General features: G+C 52.6%; 5 protein-coding genes across 5 annotated transcripts; 1 reads left to right on the top strand and 4 right to left on the bottom strand.

Annotated features, from left to right (window-relative positions):
* Positions 1–275: 275 nt before the first annotated feature.
* Positions 276–1,683, bottom strand: LTHEOB_3026 (Thioesterase/thiol ester dehydrase-isomerase; the record flags this gene model as incomplete). Its single annotated transcript, XM_035511904.1, has 3 exons — positions 276–1,170; positions 1,254–1,303; positions 1,459–1,683. 3 exons carry the CDS (start codon positions 1,681–1,683, stop codon positions 276–278), a joined length of 1,170 nt encoding a protein of 389 aa, XP_035363752.1.
* Positions 1,684–4,831: 3,148 nt separating this feature from the next.
* LTHEOB_3025 (Alpha-ketoglutarate dependent xanthine dioxygenase) lies at positions 4,832–6,262 on the bottom strand (the record flags this gene model as incomplete). Its single annotated transcript, XM_035511903.1, has 5 exons — positions 4,832–5,176; positions 5,235–5,443; positions 5,501–5,714; positions 5,767–5,835; positions 5,918–6,262. 5 exons carry the CDS (start codon positions 6,260–6,262, stop codon positions 4,832–4,834), a joined length of 1,182 nt encoding a protein of 393 aa, XP_035363751.1.
* A 494-nt stretch (positions 6,263–6,756) lies between these two features.
* LTHEOB_3024 (TfdA family Taurine catabolism dioxygenase TauD) lies at positions 6,757–7,952 on the top strand (the record flags this gene model as incomplete). The annotated part of the gene is made up of 2 exons (XM_035511902.1): positions 6,757–6,862; positions 6,940–7,952. The coding sequence occupies 2 exons, from the start codon at positions 6,757–6,759 to the stop codon at positions 7,950–7,952; spliced, it is 1,119 nt and encodes a 372-aa protein (XP_035363750.1).
* A 2,633-nt stretch (positions 7,953–10,585) lies between these two features.
* Positions 10,586–20,071, bottom strand: LTHEOB_3023 (Polyketide synthase; the record flags this gene model as incomplete). Its single annotated transcript, XM_035511901.1, has 17 exons — positions 10,586–11,428; positions 11,477–11,605; positions 11,786–11,957; positions 12,008–12,345; positions 12,411–12,473; positions 12,525–12,602; positions 12,923–15,796; positions 15,849–16,276; positions 16,703–16,927; positions 16,978–17,101; positions 17,155–17,246; positions 17,305–17,607; positions 17,661–17,862; positions 17,919–17,971; positions 18,019–19,056; positions 19,733–19,965; positions 20,034–20,071. The coding sequence occupies 17 exons, from the start codon at positions 20,069–20,071 to the stop codon at positions 10,586–10,588; spliced, it is 7,233 nt and encodes a 2,410-aa protein (XP_035363749.1).
* Positions 20,072–21,519: 1,448 nt separating this feature from the next.
* On the bottom strand, positions 21,520–23,517 carry LTHEOB_3022 (putative C2H2 transcription factor (AmdX); the record flags this gene model as incomplete). The annotated part of the gene is made up of 1 exon (XM_035511900.1): positions 21,520–23,517. One exon carries the CDS (start codon positions 23,515–23,517, stop codon positions 21,520–21,522), a length of 1,998 nt encoding a protein of 665 aa, XP_035363748.1.
* Positions 23,518–23,805: the final 288 nt, after the last annotated feature.

Genomic DNA, 23,805 nt, shown 5'->3' with positions numbered 1-23,805 from the left:
TAGATAGTAGTAGTAAATTCTTAATACTGCGTATCTTTTTAACGCTTCTATCTTAAAACCCTCTTTTTAAGTTTTAGCGTAATATCTAGCGCTTATAGTTTTAATAGACGGGTAATACTATTATATTACTTAAGTCGTATTTATAAGAGTAGATATCTTTTATAATTTAGTAGCGCTTAGTAGACTTAATTAAAAATAATAAGTAATAGCTAAGCTAATATAAACCTTATTATTATAGAAAATAATTAATAAATAGAAACTATATAATAAAAAGTCTACATCTTCGAAATACCTCTCGGCCTTCTTGATACTGCACCCGTCAACAACGCGTTTCTCAATGTCTCCACTCCCTCGTTGTCATACTTGAGATCTGGCTTTAAGATACCTTCCTGCATTGTGGTTGCGACGTGCACTCCAGTATCAACGTCGTAAATCTTCCCGTGGACCAAGACTCGACCATCCGCCCATCGATCCGTGAATACCTCTTGGCAAAACCGTCTCTCCTTCTCCTTCCTCCGTGTGCCAGCAACGACGGCGTCAGGAAAAGTCACGGCGTCGCCGACCTCATGCAGCACGACGGTGTGGCTCAGACTCGTGATGGCAGCCGCCGGAGTCAACACGCGGGCGTGCACCCCCAGATGGCGAGAAGCGAAGAAGAGCGACTCGCGGTCGCTCGCGAAGATGTGCACGCAGATGGACAGGTTGATCGACCGCGCTGTCGAGTTGGCCCCGCCCAGCGAGACGTTGCCACTCACCGTGTACGGGTTGGCCGACCGCCGCGCTGCCGGCCGGGGGTCCCAGTGCTCGGCTGCCGGCGCGCCAAGAGTCTCGCGGTGCGTGTACGGTAGTTGCGCCCACCATATACCGGACATGCTGGGGCTGCGGCACGGCTGCATGCTGTTCTCGAGGATGACAGACGCCAGATCGTTGTACTTCTTGACAGGGAGGTCGCGCGGGTGAGTGGCGCTCAGGATGTCGGCGAAGCTGGTGAGTGGGGGCGGGTGCGATGTGTTTTGGTAGGAAAGCAGTTTGGAGGCCAAACTCTCGGGAACCTTGAAGGATATGAGGGCGGTGAAGACGATGCTGTCAGGGAATGGCGAGCTTGGTTGCGTGACGGTGACTGAGCGGGCTGCAAAGTACTTTCCGTCCCGAATGCGAAGAATTTTGTAGCTGTTTTATCGTCAGTATTTCCCTACCTTTCCTCCTCTATAACACAGCCTACAATAAATTTAAATTTGAAGGACAAGGCTTACATGAATGGGAATGCACTGAAGCCGGGGCCGATGAAGTACCCCGATGTATTCTGTAAAAGTTAGCCATCGACACGGCGAAGAAGACGGAGATATTGAATGATGAAGAAAATTCGGCCTTCTGCCAAGATTATAGCCATTCTCGAAATATATGATACGGAATGCCTGATGATGTTGAAGAAAGATGAATGGATTGATGAATACATACATGAATTAGAAATCCTTCCCCGACCGTCTGCGCAGCAGCCCATGCGGACTGGGCGTAAACGTGGCCTCCGAACGTTGTGTGGTGCATTGTTCCGTTGATAGGTTTGGTAACGTTAGGACATGGCTTCGCGATTGACCTGAATGTGTTCTCATCGAGCCTCTTCACTGCCATCAATTCTGCAAAGTCTTTCCCATCCGGATCCAACGGGATTAGAGGTTCTGGCATTGTGGGAGAAATACTGCCCTGGGCTTTAATATTATTAAATGTGAAATAGACAATCCAAGACGTACAAACGATTTAGTCTTAGAAATCTGAGTGAGAAGGCCTGCGGGAAGATGAGGAAGACATGATGTTTTATATTGCCTGTGAGTTCGCGCGAGGTGTCTATACAAATAACCCCGGATACTTAGACACGGAATGCTCGGAGTTGAATGTAAGTTTTCCGCCAACTTAATCCTCTATAGGGTGGGGCCTAAACTCTAAACCCAGACCTCAATTCACCTCATTGGCTAAACCTTGTCGGCCACTCCGAGCCAGTAGCTGGTCTGTCTGGCTTGCTCAAGGCAGTTCTGGCTTTAGAGCGCGATTTCACCCCGGGTAATTCCAAGTTCGAGACTCCGAACCCGAAGAGTAAGTGTTACCCGCAGCGACGCTGCTACCACCAGCCACGCCAAGCCACGCTACCAGCCACGTCACGTATAGACGCGTGACTCCGCGTCGCCGCTGACGCACAGGCTAAAAAAACTGCCAAGAGGAACTGTCCGGATCTCAGGTGCCATCTCTACAAACATGACTCCAGCATCCCCATCTATGCGAACTTCTCAACGGGCACCGCTTGCTTGTCAAGGTCAGTTACATCGCCCAGGAGATGACTTGCCTTATCCGTTGTTCTGCTGACTACCTGCAGAGTGTACTCGAAGAAAGGTGAAATGCGACAAAAGATCGCCATGCTCGCGCTGCCAGCGATTGGGACACGCCTGCACACGAGAAATTGTGAGAGTGACTGGCGCATTGTCCAAAAATCGAAATGAAATCAATTTTCTGAAGAGACTGGAGCGTCAGCTTGCGCAATCCAGCAATGAAGCAGTGCTTCATGAGGTGCGAAACCGCGTTGAACTGCTGGAGAGTGGAGAACCACAGACCGTTCCAACCAACTACAGCAATCAGCCAATGCATGGAACAACTAACGGCAGCGGGAATAAAGCTGAAAGTACCGAGGTGGCCAAGTCTGAGGAAGATAAAGAGACGACGACTTCTGTCAAGATTCTCGAACAGCTGGCGTGGGGACGCCACTACGGAACTTGTTACCCGCACCGCGCCTGTACCTGCCACACCCGGCGGAGTGAGTCGGAGCTCATCTCTATAAACACAGACTTGACCGGTGTTGTTGGCCAGGATCCAGCGGCAGTGTTCAGCGACTGGTCTGTTCTTCCATCGGTGCAGGATGCGGAGAAGATGATTCGCTTCCACATGGAGCACCTCGCCTGGCATCATAATTGCCTTCATGCGCCTACCTTTCTGCTGCAGTGCGAGGCCTTTTGGAAGTTCGGCACAATTGATCATCCCTTGTGGATGGCGCTGTACCTCTCTGTTCTTAGTGTGCGTTACTCCGCCGCCGAAGAATTGCGCACTGTCTGATCCGCACAAACACAGGTAACGATCTGGTGCACCCAAAATAGCAGGAAATACAGGGCCATGCTCGCGTTGGGTTAGGACGCTCACGGCAAAAACACTGCCTCTGTTTAGCTGACGCCTGCCCAGAGTCGGATCATTGCTCGGCAAGAATTCTTCATCACGCCATGGTGAAAGTACTCAACGCTGGGAACTTTCTGGAACACTTCTCTCGTATGGCATGAGACAGCAGAAACACGAGCGGGCGCTGATGTTGTTCCCAGTGTACTCGATACAGGCGATCGTAATATCAACAGAGGTCGCACACAACCTCGGCATGAGCAACCTGAACGCCACACTGTCCAGTGCAGCAATCCGCATCGCGCAAAGCATTGGACTGCATAAGATCGTTGGCAAACCAGCTTCCGCTGCTGGAAGTGCGGAGAGGCGGCACGAGACGATCGAAATCGAGCTGGGAAAACGTGTCTGGTGGCAGATGACCATCCAAGATCATTTCGCTATACCCTTCACAGATTCGTATTGTACCGATGAAGCCACTGCAACTCTCCCTGCTGCACGGAACTGACGCTGTTGCAGCCATCAATCCGGCACATTTCACCACGGAAATCCCGTCCAACTGCGACGATGTCGATCTCACTAGGAAAGAAGACAATGTCCCGACAGTCTCTTCTTATGTCCGGACTCTCGCTTCCAGTCAGTTCAGACCATTCTCGTCCTGATTTTGTGACAGCCGTAGGACTGAAAAGTAGAAACCAGTGGCCCGTCTGATGCCTTCCCTGCTGGATAAGCTTGGCCCCATCCAATGGCGCGAGCCTACGTTGGAGCAATACCGCACCATTATTGACTTCGATCACTCCATGCGGCAGCTCGTCAGCAGCATACCGACGTTTCTCCTGCGTGACGAAGGCCAGGGTACGCCCTCGCCACCGTGGCTGAGTATCGCGAGACGGAGTCTGGCAATCACCGCCGCCGACAAGGTATGCCTGTCTCCAAGCAGCCTTTACCGTGCATTGATCGCACTCGGATTAATTCAGCAGTACAGATTATCATGATTCACCGCCCATTTTTGTTCCAGTCCTTCCAGTCCCGGTCGTTTACCCACACTCGATCGACCTGCGTCGCGGCAGCCATCACCATACTGCGCGAACACGAAAAGATCGTGCTAGAAGACGACGTCTCGATCTGGACACACTCGGCATTCTGCGTCACTGCAATCATTGTACTTTGTCTAGAAATGCTGTACTGCCGACATGCCGCACACGAGGCGGATGCCTCTAGCCACCGACCTGAACCAGATGCTGCTACCAAGGAAAGACTGTACAAAGAGCTTGTGCGGTCGGCAAAGGACAGGCTTGCGGGACGTCAAGACGATGTCCTTGCTGAGCGCGGTGTCCGACTGGCAGACCTTATCTTGTCTGAAGCGGAAACGAGGCAGGCAATGGACGTGATGGCCGGACCGGGAGATAAGGAAAGCCAAATCTGTGTTGTCAACTTTGGCAGGATCATGGCTAGGTACGTTCAGCAAGAAAACATGGCGCGTGGAAGCAGCGTGGGAGCGAGAGAGCCCGATCAGTTCTCGTTCGACGGCCTTCACCCTGGATGTGGTCCTGGGGAAGAGGGGATGGATGGACTCTTCCCTGATACACTTGACACATCTGTGCAGAGCTTCGATGCCTGGTTCAACGAAATCTTTGGTTATGAACGTGGAATTTGATAGCAACCGCCCTGTCTCAACTCAAGATCAAGCCCTGTACGGAATGGGTTTCTGGGTGGTACTCATAGTACACTGCCACATGAGCCTCTTCTTCTCCTCCTCCTCCTTGTACTTGGCCAGCTGTCCCGTGATCGAATGCATGACGCCCTTGTTGTGGAAGATGACAATGTCCCCCTCCCGCCAACGGTGTGCGTAGATGTTTTCCACCGCGTAAACCTTCCTCTGCATTGCGTAGACGATCTTCCGCACCGTTGGCACATCATCAACGACCGTCACCTCCCCTGTTGCGGGATTCTTCGTCGTCAACTTGTATACGCAGCAGCCGTGCACTTGGAAGTGTGGTCGACCGTTCCCTGGATTCTTCCATACCATCTACGGTGAATCTTTCATTAGTCGACTGACCCATTTTGCGTTGTGTCACACTACGTACCGGATACTCAGCAACATGCTCCTGTGTCCATTCCGACAGCTGGTCTATCGGTGTTTCGTTTCCGAAGGTTGGGATTGTCAACCCGTCTGCCGAAGACTTGCAATTGCGGATGTACTCGTACGCCTGTGGTGCGTATGTCACTGTTGTGTTCATCGCGAATTCCTTTTCCTCTGGCGTCAACAAGTCGAACACCCGAGCACCAGAGAAAACTGTTGGCAATCAGTATACTTGCAGACTATCTCAACTCCATGCAGCAGAAGACTTACAGGCCGTTGAGCCAGCGGCAATCGTCTTCTCCTCCCCGTTATCGAATTTGATCTTCTGGTCAGGCACCTTTGGAATGCGCACGCCGTGCAAAATTGTAACCTCTCCCGGAAGGCGCTCGTACAACGGCGTGTCCATGTGCCACCGATATGGACGCGTGTAGCCCTGATCGAGCTCCTCCGAGCTCAGCGGTGACTCGTGGAACAAAGTGTGGTCCTGAATTTCGGTTAAATGATTTGGTTTTGGCATCACACGTCGGTGTACTCACCAGATGGACAACCTCAAGCTCAGGAATGCCCTCATAGTTGGTGAACTTCCCCGAGCCAATGACAGAAACCTATGCAGATTCAGGTCCATTAGTAAAACATACGCCTACAAGTTGTCGAAATTCTGGGCTTTAGGGGACATATTCTACTGACCTGTGGTGCAGCTGGCAGCCGGCCAGCTCTATAGCTGGACAAGATGTTCCGTGGATCACTAACAGCCTTCTTACCCGCAGAATGCTCGTTGGTAGCATGCTCGTCGAAGACTGCAGCGAGCTTGGGCAGAATCTGTGGGTTGATGCCTTGCTGGTTGCGGATGACAACGACCGAGTTGTCGAAGAGCGCCTGCCGGAGCGTCTGCTTGTCTTCCTTAGAAAGCTTGTCGAGGTCGAGGATCGGAGTTTCGTATGGAAGGTTGATTTCGGCACCGATCATGGACTCGCGGCGCTCGTCCTCCGGCAGGAGGGAGGCGGTGAGAGATGAGTTTATCCTTGCAGGCATGGTGGATGCGTATGGTTGCGAAGGGAGATGTGCTGGGAGTATTTATATTTGCGTCTATTTATGATGCGTGATCTGGAAAGTCGTGGCGTAAGGACCAAGGCGACAAATGTGGCGGATGGACATGCCCGAGAGCGCAGCATCATTTGGCGCGGAAGAGTTTAGAACTCACCCGCTCCATCCAATCAGGCGAGAGATGATGCGGATCGCGGAGAGCCCCGCCATTTCCTGCACGTACGCTTTCTCCGTGGGAGGAGCCCCTGGAACGGATGAGTTGTTAACTCACCCGCTCGAGCCAATCAGGGAGCTGGTGATGTGAAGCGGGGCTTATCGCCGGAGCGGCCGAGTCGGCGACTCACCCGCTCCTGCCCCGGATCTCCGCCATCATTGACAAATGGGACGGACTGGCTTTGAAATATAAAAGACTCTCAACGAGTCCGTCAATTTCATACGTAAAGGTTTCCATTTTCAGACGAGTCCCCTACATACCTTCAAGCATGGGCAGCCTTCCAGAATTTTCGGTGAAGCCGCTTCCAAAATCGTCCATCTCGGACGTTGACTTTGGAGCTGAAGTAACGGGAGTCAGCGTTGAGAACCTCACAGGTAAGACTTCTTATGTGCAAGTTTCGTGTGTGTACATAACCAACCGAAATACTAATTTCTGTTGTTCTTCGGCATAGATGATGCATTTGCTTTCCTTCGCACCGCTCTTTACACGCACAACGTCGTCCTCATCAAAGGGCAGAAGAACCTTTCCCCGAAAGCTCAATACGAGCTGACTCGCCGCTTCGACCCTGCCGCCGACACATACAGCCATGGGAAATCAATCGACAAGCGCAGCATCCTCCACGCCGATCTCAAAACCATCCCGCACCAGCCCCAAGTCCAGGTCATCGGCAGCGGGTTTGTCAAATCGTACGAAGGCCTGGAAGATATCACCCTCGTTCATCCCCACCACCGGAAGTTCCACCGTGACCCCATTCCCGAGGAGGAAGATCACGATTACACCCACTTCTACCGCTGGCACATTGATTCGGCGATGTATGAGCTCGATCCCCCAAGGGTCACTTCATTAGCCGCAGTCCAAGTACCGCAAGGGCGCCGCCAGATCTGCAGGTACGACGATGGATCTGGGGAGGAGCTCGATGTTCCACTTGGGACCACCGCATTCATTAGCGGATACAGGATGTACGATCTGCTCTCGGAAGAGGATAAGGAGTTCGTCCGCACGAGCGAGGTCGAGTACGGTGCGCATCCGTACATTTGGATGAGTGAAGCCCGGTCCCGCTCCAACGGCCTGGGGTTATTTTCTGAGGGACGTGAAATTCCGGACGATCGACTTCCTCCAGTGGATCCCTCGAAAATTCGGCGGTATCCAATGGTGTGGAAGAATCCGCTTACAGGGAAGCTCGCATTGATGGTGTACCCAACGCCTGCGCGGAGGATCTGGCGCAAGGATAGTTCCGTGATTGAAGATTTAGAGACGGTGAGGAGCATTGTGTACAGGTTGCAGAGGCCGGGTATAAGTCCGAGATTGGTCTATCCACATGACTGGGAGGAGGGCGACCTGATCCTCTTTAATAATCATGGCGTGATGCACTCAATCGTCGGTTCTTTCACGGAGGGTGAGGTTAGGATTTTTAAGCAGTGCAACATGGCTGCAAGCAGTGCTCCTATTGGGGCCGATTCATAGAAGCGTTTCATAGTTTATGGCATCAGAGATTGTCAGAGTTGGCAAATCGATTCTTTTCAGCGCGTCGGCTGCAACCACCCCAGATTTGCTAGCAATTATGAATGCACAGCCGTGTCAAACAACAGACTTTATAAAGCTGCTGCGGCTACTACTACGGCTGCTCTCCGCTGGAATTAGCGCAGAAGTCAACGTGACTTTGGTGCACGGAGCTTGCGTGTAAAACTGTTCAGCGCATACTGCTTGCTATTAGCATCTGGCTGTCGTCTAAGAGGTTAGCTTGCTTCACGCGGTAGATGATGATCTCCAGGTTACTGTTGAGCACCCGCAGGCCGAAGTTGATGGTATTGAAGCCGCTTGCCGTAAACGTTGGCCAGTTGGAAAGTTAGTAGCCAGATGCGCTGTTAGCACAAACCACATTCAGCTTGCGTGACGTCAAAGCAACGACATGAATGGAAACCGACGGTCACCTGTCTTTCTTTTTGGTATCAGTGCCAGGCACCTCATTGCTGCGCTCTGTGTATTCATACCAGCGTCCCTGTCGCCAATTCCCTCCACGAGCCTCCACTACAATCCACTTCAACTGAGGACAAAATGACCAGCCTTTGTCAGGCTTGCAACAATCCTGCGCAAGAGACATGCAGCCGCTGTCACTGCAGCCGCTACTGCTCGAAGGAGTGCCAGAAGGCGGACTGGCCGACACACAAGCTTCTTTGCCGCCAGTACTCGAACTTCGACCTTGCTTCCCGTCCAAGTGAGGGGCATTTCCTGGCAATTGTCTTTTCGCCAGACAAGGATGGGCCTCACCTGTTTTGGTTGCAATCCACGGAGGACGACACTTCCTACAAAGCCTTTTTACCTTATCTCTTCCCAGATGGTAACACTCGACTTATCGAGGGTCCACACCTCCTCTACAGTCAAGCATTGGACCGCGACCTCTCGGACGGTGTTTTTGTCTACTGGCGTGAAGAGTTCTTCTTCGATGGCTCAATTCCCAACCGTGCCGTGAAAGCGGCGACCAAGGAGCGTGGGTCCGCTCAATTCGACTGGAGAGGCCCAGTGATAGTATGCGGCACAGTAGGGCGGAAGGGATTCCGGTTGCGCGATACTAACCTTCTTGACTTCCGCCACGCCGTTGACTTCCTCCGCACGAAGAACCATGTCCTGAACAGCCCGCAGGCCAGCCTCGGCGGACGGATGCAAGTAATCCGAATCAACTGCAAAGGCGCCCAGGAGACTCACAACTTCCCGCTCTTCGAACCCATCACAGTTCCGGCCATGTTCAAATGGATGGAAGTCGACGGAGACCTCATCATCCCAACACACGCTGGCCAGCCCCTTCGTATGTGTAGAGACCCTCATGATCCCTCTTGGCAGGGCGCCACGCCTGCAAGAAATGATGCTGCTGGGATGTTGCGTCTCGGCTGCAGCGATAGTGAGAGATGGCCTCGCGAGCAGCTTGGCAGCGTGGTGCTGATGCGCACCGACCATCTGCCACTGGATCCACAGTACGTTGAAGCAATGGTGCGCTTCTGCCAGGAGGTGGCGCCGCGGTTCGCTACATCACTGCCCAGGCAAGTTGTGTTAGCGACCATTTCGAAGCCTGCATTTGACGAATTCTATGCGGGATTCTTGCAGCAGAAGAGGCAAGAGGCACAGGGAGCAAGTGGGGGTCTATAGGTGCTGTCCTGGGGAGAAGATGGCCCGAAAAGGCGGAGAAAAATATCGGGATGGCGTGGTCGGGCTTTCAGATGGGATGGTTAAGAATTGGGAGTGAAGAGGAAAGAATGCACGGGCAAGTTGATAGGAATTCGAGATGGTCATCTTTCGGTTGTGGGCTTCTTTGCTCAGCGGCTAGTTTTAATATGGGATGAGACTTCAAATGAAGAGTTGGTTTGGGTAAAAGCTTGGAAGTATCTTTGATGATGAGGGCGCTGGTTGAAGGGCATCATGTATGTACCGACAAAGGAAAAGAGAAATCAAAGTTGGCTCACGATACGCAGGCAACATGGCAATCTAAATCCACTTATAAATCGGTTCGCATTCTTTCCGAGGAGAGGACGTACTGCAGCTTGACGGAAGATGCGTGGAAGTATCAAGGACATCGATTTAGACAATGTTTTTCGGGATCCAAAAACAGGCTAAGGATATTTCGGCCCCAGCAGATGGATCCATGCCTTGTGGAGGAGGAAATTACTTGCGGTATTAAACCATCTTGGATTATACGGCCTCTTAGAGGATTATTAAGTGAAGCGCATAACTGTTTCTAGTTACACTTGCGGTTTTCTTATCGGTATGACTCTCTAGAGTTTACCTTTTCCGTTGACGACATGTTTATCGAGCCCTACCCTGGTGTCTTATCGTGGTAATATCCCCGTAAGTATACGCCGCTCAAGCACCGTAGGTCCGCCCAGCGGACATAATGGCTCGGAAATTTAGTTGGAGGCGATGTATAGCTAAGCTTCCAGCCTGAGCTAAGGGGTTTCAATGTATGTGAGAAGACATGGTGAGTAATTACTCTTTTACGCTGTAGACCGAATCTATAAATAGATTTCTTCTAACATTTCCATCTCAACTTCTTGCAGTCTTTAATATTTCCTTTCCATCCCGAAAGGTCCAACCTTCCGATCGCTTTGCTAGTTTGTAGCTACCTTTGCAACGATCTTCTCACACAGCTTAACAAGCGAGAAAGCATTCGTAATTTCCAGCATTGTTAGTTCCGCCCCAACGTCAGCTCGTAACCAATTCCTAAACTCAACGGCAGAAAGGGAGTCCAGACCATAGGCAGCCAATGGCTTTCCGGGCTCCAGCGGCTGATCCAATCCCAAGATCTTCATGAAGCGCTTGTTGACAACCTCGATCACACTCTTCAGCACGAGTGACGGGTCAGCGCCTGATCGATGCAACAGGAAGAACTCCTGGAGGTCTTGGTCCGCGCCGGACTTCGCGTTGGCGCCCCCGGACGCCGCATCCCCTCCATCGCCCACGAACATGGCGGCAAAGCGCGCGTCTCTGCTATTGTCGGAGTCTGCAGGCTGGGGAACGGCGATGCCGGTAACCAGCTGCGACACGCTATGGGCGTTGAACGGAGCGGAGCTTTGCTGCATGATTGAGTAGCCCAGGATACGACGCAAGATGACCTCGTTGATGTACGTCCAGTGGCGGCGGTCAAAGTGCTGCTCCATGCCGCCCTGCTCAAAGATGTATCCCACGTCCTCAATAACTCCAAGATTGACAGCGTTTGCAGCGAGGCCGTGGGCATTTCGATAAGCGGAGAAGGCATCAAGGAAAGCGTTGCCGGCGGCGTAGTTGGCTTGACCCTTCTTTCCCACGAGCCCTGAGATACTGGAAAGGAGAGTGAAGAAGTCGAGCGGAATTGCTGATTGCAGGGAAGCCTTATGAAGGTTCAAGGTTCCCTGGACCTTACTGGCAATGACGGCGTGGTACTCATTGAGGGTCATGGTTTCGTAAGGTTTGTCCTACAAGAATCAGCGAAATTCCATTTAGTGGCAGTGGATGAGGTTTACCTTGAGAACCATGGCACCCTGGATGACTCCAGCAATGGGCGGGCTTGCTTGTTGAAACACACGGATAACCTCTTCCTCCTTGCAAATGTCTGCAGTGGCTTCCTTTACTTCGCAGCCAAGGGAGCGACACTGGTGGATGATACCCTGTGAAGCCTCATCCGTACATCCTCTTCGAGAGAGCGCGACAATATGTTTTGCGCCACGCCGTGCAAGATGTATCGCAAGGCTACCACACAGTCCCCTGAGGCCACCGACAATTAGGTAGGATACGGTGGGTTTCAATACAAGCTCACGGCGCGCGGGTCTCACTGAAAGCTCTAGGTTTGCATCCTCTCCGTCAGTCACAACGATTTTGCCCATGTGCCGGCCGCTGCGGATCAGGGCAAAGGCGAAAGCAATGTTGTCGAACTTGAAAGTTGTGACGGGCCTGATGGGCTTCAGATGTCCTTCTTCAACAAGGTGGAAGATTCGGGAAAGCAGACTAAGTGAAAGATCAGCATGAAAGAAGCCGCAGCACTTGGCTGTACCTACTCGCTTATCATGGGCAGCGTCATGGCCTTAAAGGAATAGTCTAGGGCCCTGTACGAGCAGTTACGGTCGAACGGTTCCATGGCAAGGTAATTGCGATCGACAATGTCTCTCTTTCCAATCTCAATCATGGTTCCTCCATCGGCACAGAGCCGCCACGAGGCATCAAGAAGCTCTCCAGTAAGAGAGTTGAGGATTACATCAACCCCACGACCGTTTGTGGCATTGCGTATCTTGGTTGCGAACTCGGGCGTGCGAGACGAAAATATGTGACCCAAGGGCACGCCGAACTGCTCGGTAAGGAACCGTCTTTTCTCATCCGTTCCGACTGTGGCATAAATCTGATCGTTTGTTAGCTGAGTAGCATGGTATACTCAGAATGGATCAAACTTGCCTCAGCGCCAACAAAGTTTGCTATCTGAATTGCAGAGATGCCAACACCGCCGGTGGCTGAGTGAATCAACACAGACTGGAGGCGCGGTTAGCCACATAACTGTCGGATTCGCCGGAAACTTCATACCTGTCCTTTTCGGAGACCACCAAGATCCAGCAAAGCGTACATAGAGGTCGAGTACGCCAGCGTGATGGTAGCCGCTTCCTAAACATCACGTCAGTACTAATTACCCACTTAAACGTATAAACGTCGTCAGAAATGCCTACCTGGAAGGACAGCCAAGAGGGCAAACGATGAACCTGTTCCTGCCAAATTTCGTTCCTGTTTGCGAAACAGCCATTTGCGCATACGGCAACGCGGTCGCCAGGCTGGAAACGGGTTACCCCCTTACCAACGCGTCGCACAATTCCAGCACCTTCACAACCCAGTATGTGCTCATTCTCCGGAACAATGCCCATCGAAACAGCCACATCCTATCCACGAGTCGATATTTGCACCTACTGAATCCTGGAAGAGCCACTCACCTTGAAATTCAAACCCACAGCAAAGATCTCCACCTCCACTTTCCCATCGGCAACTAGGGCTTCCTCCCTAGCCACTTCGGCAAATGTCAGGGCGTCCAGGGTCCCTACACGCTCCGCCCTCAGCCTCGCCGTGACCTTCAAGTCCCGCAACCGCCTCATGACCGGCGCTGGCCCGCTTCCAACTTCTTCGTGATCCTTGAATGCGTTGACACCGGCGTCGGGCAGGATGCGGTTGGCATAAACGACACCGTCACGTTCGCAGTACTCGTGCTCGATGTGCAGCTTCTGGTCAGCCTGTGCGCCCATCGCTGCCAGCACCCGTACGATGGTTGATGCAACGTCTGCAGCGGAAGTGTTGGCGGCGACGTCAAGCGTTGTAAGGCGTGCACCAGGATCTTCTGTGCGAATAGTGCGGAACAGACCGTGCACGAGGGCGTTCGTTGGGTGCGTCACGAGGTGCTGTGAGCCGTAGGTCACCCACAAGACGCGGCAGCCGATGCTGATGAGGTGCTTGAGGGCCTCCCATTGATTTTCGGTGGCAGTGGCGAGGACGGGCTGCACGAGCTCGTCTAGTATGAGCACGGTGGATTTGGAAGCGACCGAGGAGAATGGTGGCGTATGATATTGGGCCGGGAAGCCAGACGCGGCCAGAGAACGCTCCACGTTCTCGATGGTGTCGTTGCTGCTGCCAAGCTGCACGATATTGAGTGGCTCGGAGACAGCTCTTCCCGTGGAAGATGGAAAAGTGGATAGAAACGCGGAATCGGCGCCCTTTGTTGAAATAGGTACCACATTGGCAAGGCCGCCAGCGCGGATAGCTTCAGCAGCTTCCGCATGTTGGATCGCCGCAGTCTGTTGGCTATCCAGAGCGCCACGGCGAATCACCAGCAGCTGCCCCCCGCGTGCGAGCATTTTGGAAGCTCCATTAATTGCCGAAGAGAGAGTCCCAGGATTCACCACAGTCAAGACGACAAAATCGAACTTTGCCTCTGGAGCAGCAAAATCGGGTTTGGTGATATCGGAAAGACCAAAAGAGCAGTTTCTCTCCTTTTGGTACTGTGCCTGAGCATCGAGGAGACACTTCGCGTTGTTCGTAGAGAAGAAAAACTCGGTGTATGCTGCCCTGACAGATTGATCGCCGCCGTCAAACCAAAGCTTTGGTGCCTTGTTGCTGTCTGTCGAAGCCATGTCCACTTCTGCAACCCTCAGGTTCGCCCTTTTGTGGGCAATGAGATCAATAATCTGGTGGACCGTTGGTGTTTCTCCGTCACTCAGAACATTTACCAGTTGACTTTCGTGGAGGAAAGTCACGTCTGGCTTCCAAACTGAACGACAGTATGTTTGTCCCGCGATGGGTTCAACACCGTCGTCCAGCTTATGGTACTTCAATCCCTTGACTTTCAGCAGCAGCGCCGAGGTGTTGGGATCGAAAACCGAGCAGCTTGATGCATAGCTTTTTGCCTCCTCAGGGCGACCTCTGCCGGTGTATTCGGACGTCGTGACGGAAATGGCAGTCTCAGGTTTCGATGTGCTTGCAGCTACGATGAGCTCGTCAACGATTGCTAGAACAAGCACTGCATTGAGAGAAACCCTATCACCAGCCCATAGAGATGGAGTAAGGGTTTGAAAGCAGCCATCCATGGAAGCTGGATGCATCGCGTACTGCGACTGCGGCGAGTGCGCCACCGGAGGTTCGGTAAGGGAAACGGTGGAGCGACTCTGGCGTTGGCCCACTCTGGCTTCCACGGCGATCTGCTTCTGGAAGGCTGGGCCAAATCCATAGCCAATCTCATTGACAGTCTTGTACCAGAGACGGCCAGAGGTGGAGTGCTGAAGGGGCTTGAGGTCAGACTCGGTGCCGCGTTCGTCAACCGCACCCTGGACCATTATCAAACCAGTGGAACGATCCGTCTCCACCTCGTCCCTCAGGGTCGACACGGTAAAGCGGTACCAGCTGTTCTTCGTGCCGGGGTGTGGCGTCAGGGAGAGCTTAACTTCTACGCCAACCCCTTCTTCTAACACCAACGCCTTGTCGAACTTGGTGTCCCTCAACCTATACGACAGGTCGCTGACACAGGCGACTCCCTCAACTGGGTCGACACTCTGCTTTAGCTGGTACATTGCCTCGATTGCCATGGCAACAAAGCCACTTGCTGGTAGCAACGTGTCAGATCCCATCTTGTGGTCCTTCAGCCAAGGCAAGTCATTGAGACGCAGTATGTTCTCCCACGTCGGAGAGTTAGTCCAAGAAGTTCCCAGGACCTTGCTTCCGAGGAGGTCGTGATGAGGGAACCTTCTGAACCGCCAGTCTTTGCTCGCCTGGCTCTCCTGCCAGTACTTTGTCGAGTGATTCCAGGCGTAATTCGGCAGATCCACAATGACCTGAGGTTGGGCGTTATCCGTGTAGACACTACGGTTGACACGCCCGACAGCAATATCAGCACCCGCAATGAAGAGTTGACCGGCCGACGAGAAGAGCGCATTCGTAGAGTCATCGCCGCGGGCGAGAGCGGCCTGGTACTTGGCGTCCGAGCCTTGGCCGACCAAAGCCTTCTTGATCTGAGAGATGGGACCCTGGAGAGCGCCGCTTGGCCCAAGCTCAATGAGAAAGCTGGCAGCATCAGGTCCTTCAGAGATCATCTCCTTGCAGGCCTGAGCGAAGCGGACAGGAGAGGCCATGTTGGCCATCCAGTAGTCTGCATCAGCCGCCTGGGCCATACGCTCTCCAGTAACCAAGGAGAAGATGGTGACTTTGGCATCCCCACCCAGAGGCCGTCCACAGCTTCGTTGAACCAAGGTGCGATAGTGGTTGCCCGCCTCGTTCATGTATGTCGAATGATACGCCATGTTGACTTTGAGCAACCTCGCGAAAATCTGGAGCTCGTAGTCAGCGCGAAATACAGCATCATAGGCTGGGTAGACTTACGCTTTCCTCCTTCAGACGGGCTTGAACTCTTTCAAGATCGGAAACTTGGCCCGAAAGTGTCACACTGTCTGGACTGTTGAAGCATGCAATTTGCACACTGTTCTCAACGTCGAGATCCGCGAGATAAGGTCTGATATTTTCTGCTCCAAGGCCTACAGCCATCATTCCCACAGCAGAAGCGTTGGAATCAAAGCAATTTGTCGCGGCCTTGCCTCTGAAGTAAGCAACCTTGATGGCATCTTCCTTGGTGAGAAAACCAGCCGCACATGCTGCAGCAATTTCTCCCGACGAATGGCCAACAACGCTGTGGGCGCGGATTCCCCAAGACTTGAATATTTCGAGGAGAACAAGTTGCAACGCCGTCACAAGCGGCTGTGAGAACTCTGGCAGGCACATGTGATCATCGATCCGTGGCTCGATGAGCTCATCTATATTTGTTAGCGCGAAGGCATAGCGAGTTGCAGGTATGATGTATACCCATAATGGTCCATTTTGGTGGGTCAGGAAGTGTTTGGAGAGCTGCATCAAGACGCTTGATAGTCTACCTCCCTGAAGGAAGCATTTCGACCAGTCCATGGCCCATCTGTGGCCATTGCGCGCCCTGGCCAGTGAAGACGAAGCCAATAGTTGGTTTAGTTGACTGCTTCTTTCCGAACATAACAGAGCCTTCGTCGTACTCGGAACTCTCTGCCACGGCAAATGCACGGTAGAAGTGATGAGTCCTCCTCTCAGCAAGCGTATAGGCTGAATCAAGAAGATCAGCACGGACGCCCGGGTTAATAGATGGCTGCTGAGTGCGGCAACATTGGCCTTAAGTGAGGCCTCATCGTTTCCGGAGAACACGAGCAACTGACGCGGCGATTCGTTGCCGTCATCAGTAAATAGGTCGTCGTAGTCGGTCACGATTGAGCGCGTGTGCGGAGGGTCTGCTCTCTTCAGAGCTGAGTGTGCATCGTCAACCACAACGTGCGCATTCGATCCTCCATACCCGAAGGAATTGACGCTGGCACGCTTTATCTGGGCTTTTGGCCATGGAATATTTGCTTTCGAGGCCCGTACCTTCAACGCCTTCATATCGACTATGGTATCGATTAGTTCTACGGTCTGCAATGTGCGAGGTAACACTTACTCTTCGGGTTCGGAGTCTCGAACGTGGGGTTGCCCGGGATGAAATCGTGCTCTAAAGCCAGAACTGCCTTGAGCAAGCCAGACAGACCAGCTGCTGGCACCGAGTGGCCGACGTTGCCTTTGATCTGCGAAAGGTGGTAATCCAGTGCATAAACAATAAGGGCATGATGGGAGGTACCGAGCCAGTGATCAGGGGCATATCGTCAGGCCGAAGTGCGGCAAAGACATCCGCTACACCAGAGACTTCGATCGGGTCACCAGCCTGTGTGCCTACGGGCTGTCAGCATCTCAACATAAGATTGATGGTAGACAGCGCTGATGGATTTACCTGTTCCATGGCATTCCAGATAAAGTGTCTGGTTCAAATCCGAAATTCCAGCATTGACGTATGCTGACCGAATGGCTCGAGACTGTGCGGCCGCACTGGGACTTGCAATTCCAGGAGTATTACCGTCACTGTTTGTAGCAGAGCCACGGATAACAGCACGGATAGGGTCCTGATCCCGTATGGCATCTGAAAGGCGTTTGAGGATAACAGCGTTGACAGCCTCCGCCTTGATGTATCCGTCTGCTTTTACATCAAAGGTGTGGCACTTGCCAGACGGAGAGTGTGCCGCCTTCATTGTTCCAGCTGGACAAAGTCAGAACCAAGGCAATGTAACAGTTTCCATTGTGTAAACTCACTGGCCATGACGTGCTCTGGGCTCAAAAAGAGGTGGCTGGCCTCGACGATGGCGCCGTTGACCTCCCCAGTGGAGAGATACCGACATGCAACATCCAAACCGACCAAGCTTCCAGAACATGCGGTATCAATTGTCATGCTGCTTGAGATGTTAGTACGAAGAAGACCATAGCAAAAAAGTGCTAAATCATTTGCCTTGGCCCTCTGATGTTCAGAAAGTGGCCGACTCTGTTACTTAATACCGCTCGCCCCACGCCAACAGGAAATCCAGGATGCTTGTCGATAGGGTCTCTAGCCTGCATATCACCGTAGTCTGAGATGTCAGCGCATGTGCGCAATTGTAACCTTGTATCTGCTTACCAACAGCGTATGACCCAACAAGACAGGCATAAGGAGCGCCATCCAGGTCTTGCAATGTTATGCTAGCATTCTCAAGACCTTCATAGACTACCTCCAACATTTGACGCTGCTGGGGGTTCATGGCAATCGCATCGACCTTGGATATCCCAAAGAATGGTGCATCAAAGTCGGCTAGGTCGGCGTCGATAAACATTCCACCGGGTGGTCGCATGGTTCCGGCCTTCGTGGACCCATCGTAGCGCCCTCGAAAAGAGAATCTTGTTGATGGGGGGTCGTTTTCAGCAACACCTCCACGCTCGAGAAATTCCCGAAGTTCGTGAGGTGTGTTGCTGTGGCCTGGAAGCCGGCATGCCAACCTAACGATGGCAACTGGCTCTTGGGTATATTTTGGAAGTGACGAGGTAGAGGATTGGGCAGGTGATCGCGGCTTGGTGGTACCAAGCTGAAAATGGTTGGCAGCAAGGTTACCCATCTCGTAGCGCGGCCATCCGGGGTCGATGGGCAGAGGAATAAGCTCCGGATGCTCGGTGTAGATCTTCTTCGTGAGATAGTGCAGGGCAGCCTTGCCGGGGGCATACGTGGCGTTGGGGAAGGGGCGTAGCTCCATGCCGCCGATGCTGCCCGCCGATGAGCCAATGGTGATGAACTTGGGCGGGCTGACTCCATCCTTGGCGGCTGCCTCAAGCAGCGGCAACACGGCTTGGAATATCACGGCAGGGCCGATGACGTTGACATCAAAGTGCTCCTTCATCTCGGCTGGGCGGACGTCCTTGACCTGCGGAAAGTTCTTTAGGATGCCCGCGTTGGCAATGACGACGTCCAGCTTCGTGACGCCGTAGTCTGCCTGCAACAACTTCACGGCCTCGAACGGGTCTGTTTCAGAGGCCGAGTCGATTTTGACAACGATTGCTTTGCTGCCCTCCGCTGTGGGGAGGTCGAGCAGGGACTTCGACAGAGGGTTCAGTGGGTCACGGACTGCTCCAATAACCACGTGATTATGCTTGGAGAGATACGTCTTGAATAGGCCATGGCCGGTGCCTGGCAGCTCAGTCAGCTCAATAACTCAAAAGGCAGTGGTGTGGATCGCACGTGGTTATCGGTTCGCGGCGTAGGGACTTCCTCGCTTGGCGCGGCGTCCTCAACTTCTGCTCGTCCCTCCTACAGGTGCTCCGTAACAATAGGTGTGAAGCAATAATTGAAATTGACTACGGAGGTCCTACTGTAAGCGAGTGTAATCTATATACTGTGATTGGCCGTTGGTTGGCTAGACTGTGGTGTTGGTGTAGACACTGGGGTAGCCAGTGGCCAAGGGTGATCTGCTTCTGGGGGTCGGGCTCATTGGCCACCAGGCCACCCAAGTAGGTTAAGCGTGTTCGGGGTTCTGCGTGTGATAATCCGGTCCCGCTCGTAAGTTCTGCTGCGCCGCTTGACCCGCTTCTTGGGTCCGTAACACGGGACAAGTTTGTCGACTATAGTTCCACGTTCTCTTAAATTGACGAAACGATCTCCAAATCAACAGGGATGGCCTCTTCGAAATCATCTTGGTTGTAGGGAAGAGGAGTCACCCAATAAATGCTCCACGACTGCCCGGCACCTGATTCCTCCGGCACAGCAACCCAGTGCCCATCTTCGATGTCTTCATGCCTCAGGCGCAGCGCCAGATTCTGCGTTGCAGTGTTTTCGGTAGCAGCCCACGGCTGATGATACACCATACATCCCAATCCAAAAGGCTCAAGTTCTGTTGAAGCCTCGAGTCTGTATGGACCTCTACCGCTTGGGCCAGTCACGAGGAGCGACTTCTGGCTTGGACCCTCAGGCAGCACTCGCAATTGTGACAGATCTTCAGCAGGCTGAAGCAGCACTGGGGGTTGGTTGGTGGAATTTTGGAGGACCAATGCATTATCGGCGTTGATGATTAATTGAGCATTGCGAAATTGATCGTGATGACTGCGGACCACTTTGTGCATTAGCCAAACTAAAATTGGTTGTTTAATAACGGATACGTGATTGCGCACCTGTTTATACGTAGATGATATTTGTAGCGCGAGTCCATACTTGGGGTATTGGAGCTGAGATTCCCGATAATACTATCGAAAGATGTAAAAAGCCAGAAGAGAAGCATGTAGACTTTGTAGATGGATTAGAAGCTGGAAGTAAGGGCGATGTCTGGACAGATATACTGCTAAATGTGGGCCCAACGCTAGTTATTTATGGTTAGTACGTGGCAAATAAAGTGGCTGTGTGCTAAGCTTTGCACCGAAGGTAGTAGTTAGGTAATATAGAACGTTCTCGCCGATATATCTCTAAGAAAGTATAATAGTCGCTATTATGCTGATAACTTTGGTTTACGCTTATGTTAATACTCTAATGCGTTGCGAACAAGGCTTATTAGCACTCTATATTATATATTATATTACGGCACAGCCTCTACAGGGTTAAGGAGTATTAAAATAAGGAAAGAAGTGGGGTGCACTCACACAACGCGAAAAGGACCCACATAAGTCATTTAACTTACGTAACGCTAAAGGATTGATCTGTATGATCTTACGAGCCTTAGGCATCACCCAACAGATCGAAGGCATTGACCCCACCATGATCTATATGATCTATACGCCCTAAGATATATGCTTTAATCCACTTAGGATTCGCTGCATTGAGGGCTATGCTATACCGCAAGCGCGTTAGACTTAACTTTTAATCCGTACCGCTAATATGCTTTCCCGCCCTCGCCTATACTGATCCCATCGAAATACAAGGCCTCGAAAGAGCAGCCGGGCTTAGAGTAAATGGCAGTGCCCACCTCCACGAGCATGGCACGCGTCCGAGCACTATTGGCCACGTACTAGCCAGCAATCCGCTGGCTCTGCTCGCATGGTTGGTCCTTTAAATATCACATCTCCGAGTAATAGATTGTAACATACCACAGGATGGGCGAGAAATTTGTGGAGTGGCCCGATATTCCTTTCAGTACCGATTTTATTCTGACAAGTGTCTCGCTATGGTGGCTGAGCGAAACATTTCCTACGAGTATCTATGCGTACAGAGAGGTAAGAAGCTTCACATCTTTATCTAGAGCATAGCTGACGTATAGAAAAAGACCAATTCATCCACGTGGAGTCTGGCGAGCCTTATAGTTGACAAAGCTCTCGGATTCTCGTAGTTTCCAAAAGACATCACGCTAGTGCCGAGGTCGGTGATTGCGCAGAAAGGAAGGCTTATCTATTTCAAGCGCCATGTCAGGGTACGTTGCTAAGTGATTCAGCCTGAAAACAGCGTGAGCTTACGTACTTAAAGGGCGAGCACTTCCCTGCTCTTGAACACCCGCACGAACTGGCGTCGGAATTGCTGGATTTTATGACGCGTACAAACAACTTGGATATGAATAGTAATAGTAGGAAGTAGGACTTCGGTAACGAAAATTTTCGAGGGTATCGTACGGCGCTGATGCTGCTTCTATTTATCTCATCCGGTGGGAATAGCATTGTAAGATAGTTGCTCATATCAATGGAAATGTTTGAGGTTCTCCAGTACATCTACAAGCGGTTTGGCAAAGTCTACTAAAAGTGCACATGCTCGCATGACGGATATGAAAGACTCCAGCATCAACGGAAGAGTGCATGCGCATACGGGAATACCGTTCATCAAAGCCTTTCCACCACTCGAAATCCACCCGTTGATGGCGTGCAAATCTAGGTCGACTCCATTGCCGCCAATTTCGCAGGCTACCTGTGGCCCCAAGAAGCCACCTCGTAGACTGTGGGAAGACTCAGCAGAGGAATCCATGCACGCATCACAGGAGAGGGTGGATCGAGTGTAGGCCCACACAACCAACGCAGCACGGAACATGCAACCGACGCCCATGAGGTCCACGACGGGTCGGAACACGGGGGCAGCAGCGCGATCGACCTCTTCTTGCACGTAGATTTCAAGTACCTGTGCGGCACACCTCAGCGCCACCCTGGCATTGCTGGTTTCGGCCCATGCTGACAGGCGAGATTCCAGACAGCGTGAAGTTACGGACGCGGCTGGGGACGCTGACCTCCGGCGTTGCAGGTCAAGGCTTGCGACCAAGCGGCGGATGAGAACAATGTCGGCATGGATCCGCAAAAATGAGAATAAATACATCATCGTTCCGCTAAAGCGAGCACTGCGACGATGGGCCAATGACGAGTAATCAGCGTTAACCTGCTGGGAGCGGTTACGATGCGTGTGCCAGCTCTCCAGCTGCGCTTTCCAGGCCTTGCTGCGCTCAATGGCGATTTCTTCACTCGTTCTGCAGATGGAGCCGTCGGATGAGTGCGGGAGGATGGATTGCTCGTGTTGCTGCAGCGAGGCCTCCCACAGACCTCCTTGCAAAGCGCACAGGGCAAGCTCGTAGTCCTCCTCCAGCAGCACCGGCACAGCGACGTGCGTCAGACCGGCGAAGGCTGAGGTGCAGAGGGATGAAAAGGTCTTGTGCAAGCGGCCGTTCGGCTCGAGCTGGCATGCCCGGCGCCAGGCAGTCGGGTGAGCAGAATTCCACAGAGCGTCCGAGGATGGCAGCGGCACGCACACTTCCTGGAAGCGAATAATGGGCCCGCGGTCGTAGCAGAGAGAGATGTAGCAGTCTAGTCGGAAGGCGGTAAAGGCGAGCCGCTTCTTGGATTCAATCGCTGTCCACCGGTGATATTCGTCCATTTCGATACCCGTTGTGCTCAGGGCCATGATTTGATGATCGTGCTGAAAGAGGCCGGCTTCGCGGATCCAGTCTACGAGCGTGCCAAAGCTGGAGCAGAGCCGCACGCGCAGCATCACCTGGTCGATACAGATTCCGTAGATGATGTTCAACAGCAGCGCTTGCGCCGCGGCAAAGTCGGCCGCCCGGTTGCCATCCACACGTCCCAGGCCTTCCTCTCGGCGCTGGTTAAGGTACGTGCTCAGGTTCTCGAGCAACCACTCATGCAAGCTCTTGGCGGCCGAACGTTGATTCAGCTGACTACCGCTGCCAGCAGCGTTCTCATTGATGTTGGGTTCAAACAAAGTTCCGAGCAGAGCCGCCGAGCACAGCAGCTCGAGTGGTTGCTGCTCAAGGGCGCTGAAAAAGCGGCCTCGGTGAAGAAGCGGCCAGCTGTATGCGAACTCGTTGAAGTAAAGGTCGAGTAGCGCAGGAGTGCAAAAAAAGGAAGTGAGCGTCCATATGTTCGTAGGAACCTGAAGAATGCTTGGCTGGCGGAGGTCGAAGAGACTGCCTTGATTAAGGTGGGGATGGCTCGATGAATATCCAGATGACGGTGTCGGCTCAGTAATTGATTTACTCTGCCGATTGGAAGTGCCCTCAGTAAAACCAGACTCGCCCACCATGTCCCTGCCATCCTGCTGGACATTTAAGGGAACATAAGCGCCGGAATCGAAAGTAGGGATAGCATCCAGCAGGGCTTCATCTGCGCCCAAGGATGAGGATGAGATCAACGAATGTCCCATGAAGGCGTTCTGCACTTGTAGCAGGGGTGTCTGTTGCATATTATCTGCCGAAGGCCGAGGAATTGAGATGGCGTGGGGTGGGATCTCTTGGCTGCAAATACCCTGTGCAATGTAGCAGCTGTCGTCAGCAAAGGAAGCCTGATTTGATGAGGTCGGGCCCTGGGGTATGGTTCGCTTTCCCGATCGGTGGTCGACATCGTTCGATATTGCTGTTCGGCTGGTGAAACTGGGCCGTAGGGACGGCGGCGCCATTGCCTCTCGACGAGCCCGGACGGGGGCGTCCAACAGAGGAAGATCTCCGATGGACGGCGATGACGATACGCGAGA

This window comes from Lasiodiplodia theobromae (genome assembly GCF_012971845.1).
Source record: "Lasiodiplodia theobromae strain AM2As chromosome Unknown scaffold_7, whole genome shotgun sequence".
Classification (NCBI taxonomy): Eukaryota; Fungi; Ascomycota; class Dothideomycetes; order Botryosphaeriales; family Botryosphaeriaceae; genus Lasiodiplodia; species Lasiodiplodia theobromae.
The sequence above is the reverse complement of the archived record's forward strand: the minus strand, read 5'-3'. Positions and strand labels throughout refer to the sequence as shown.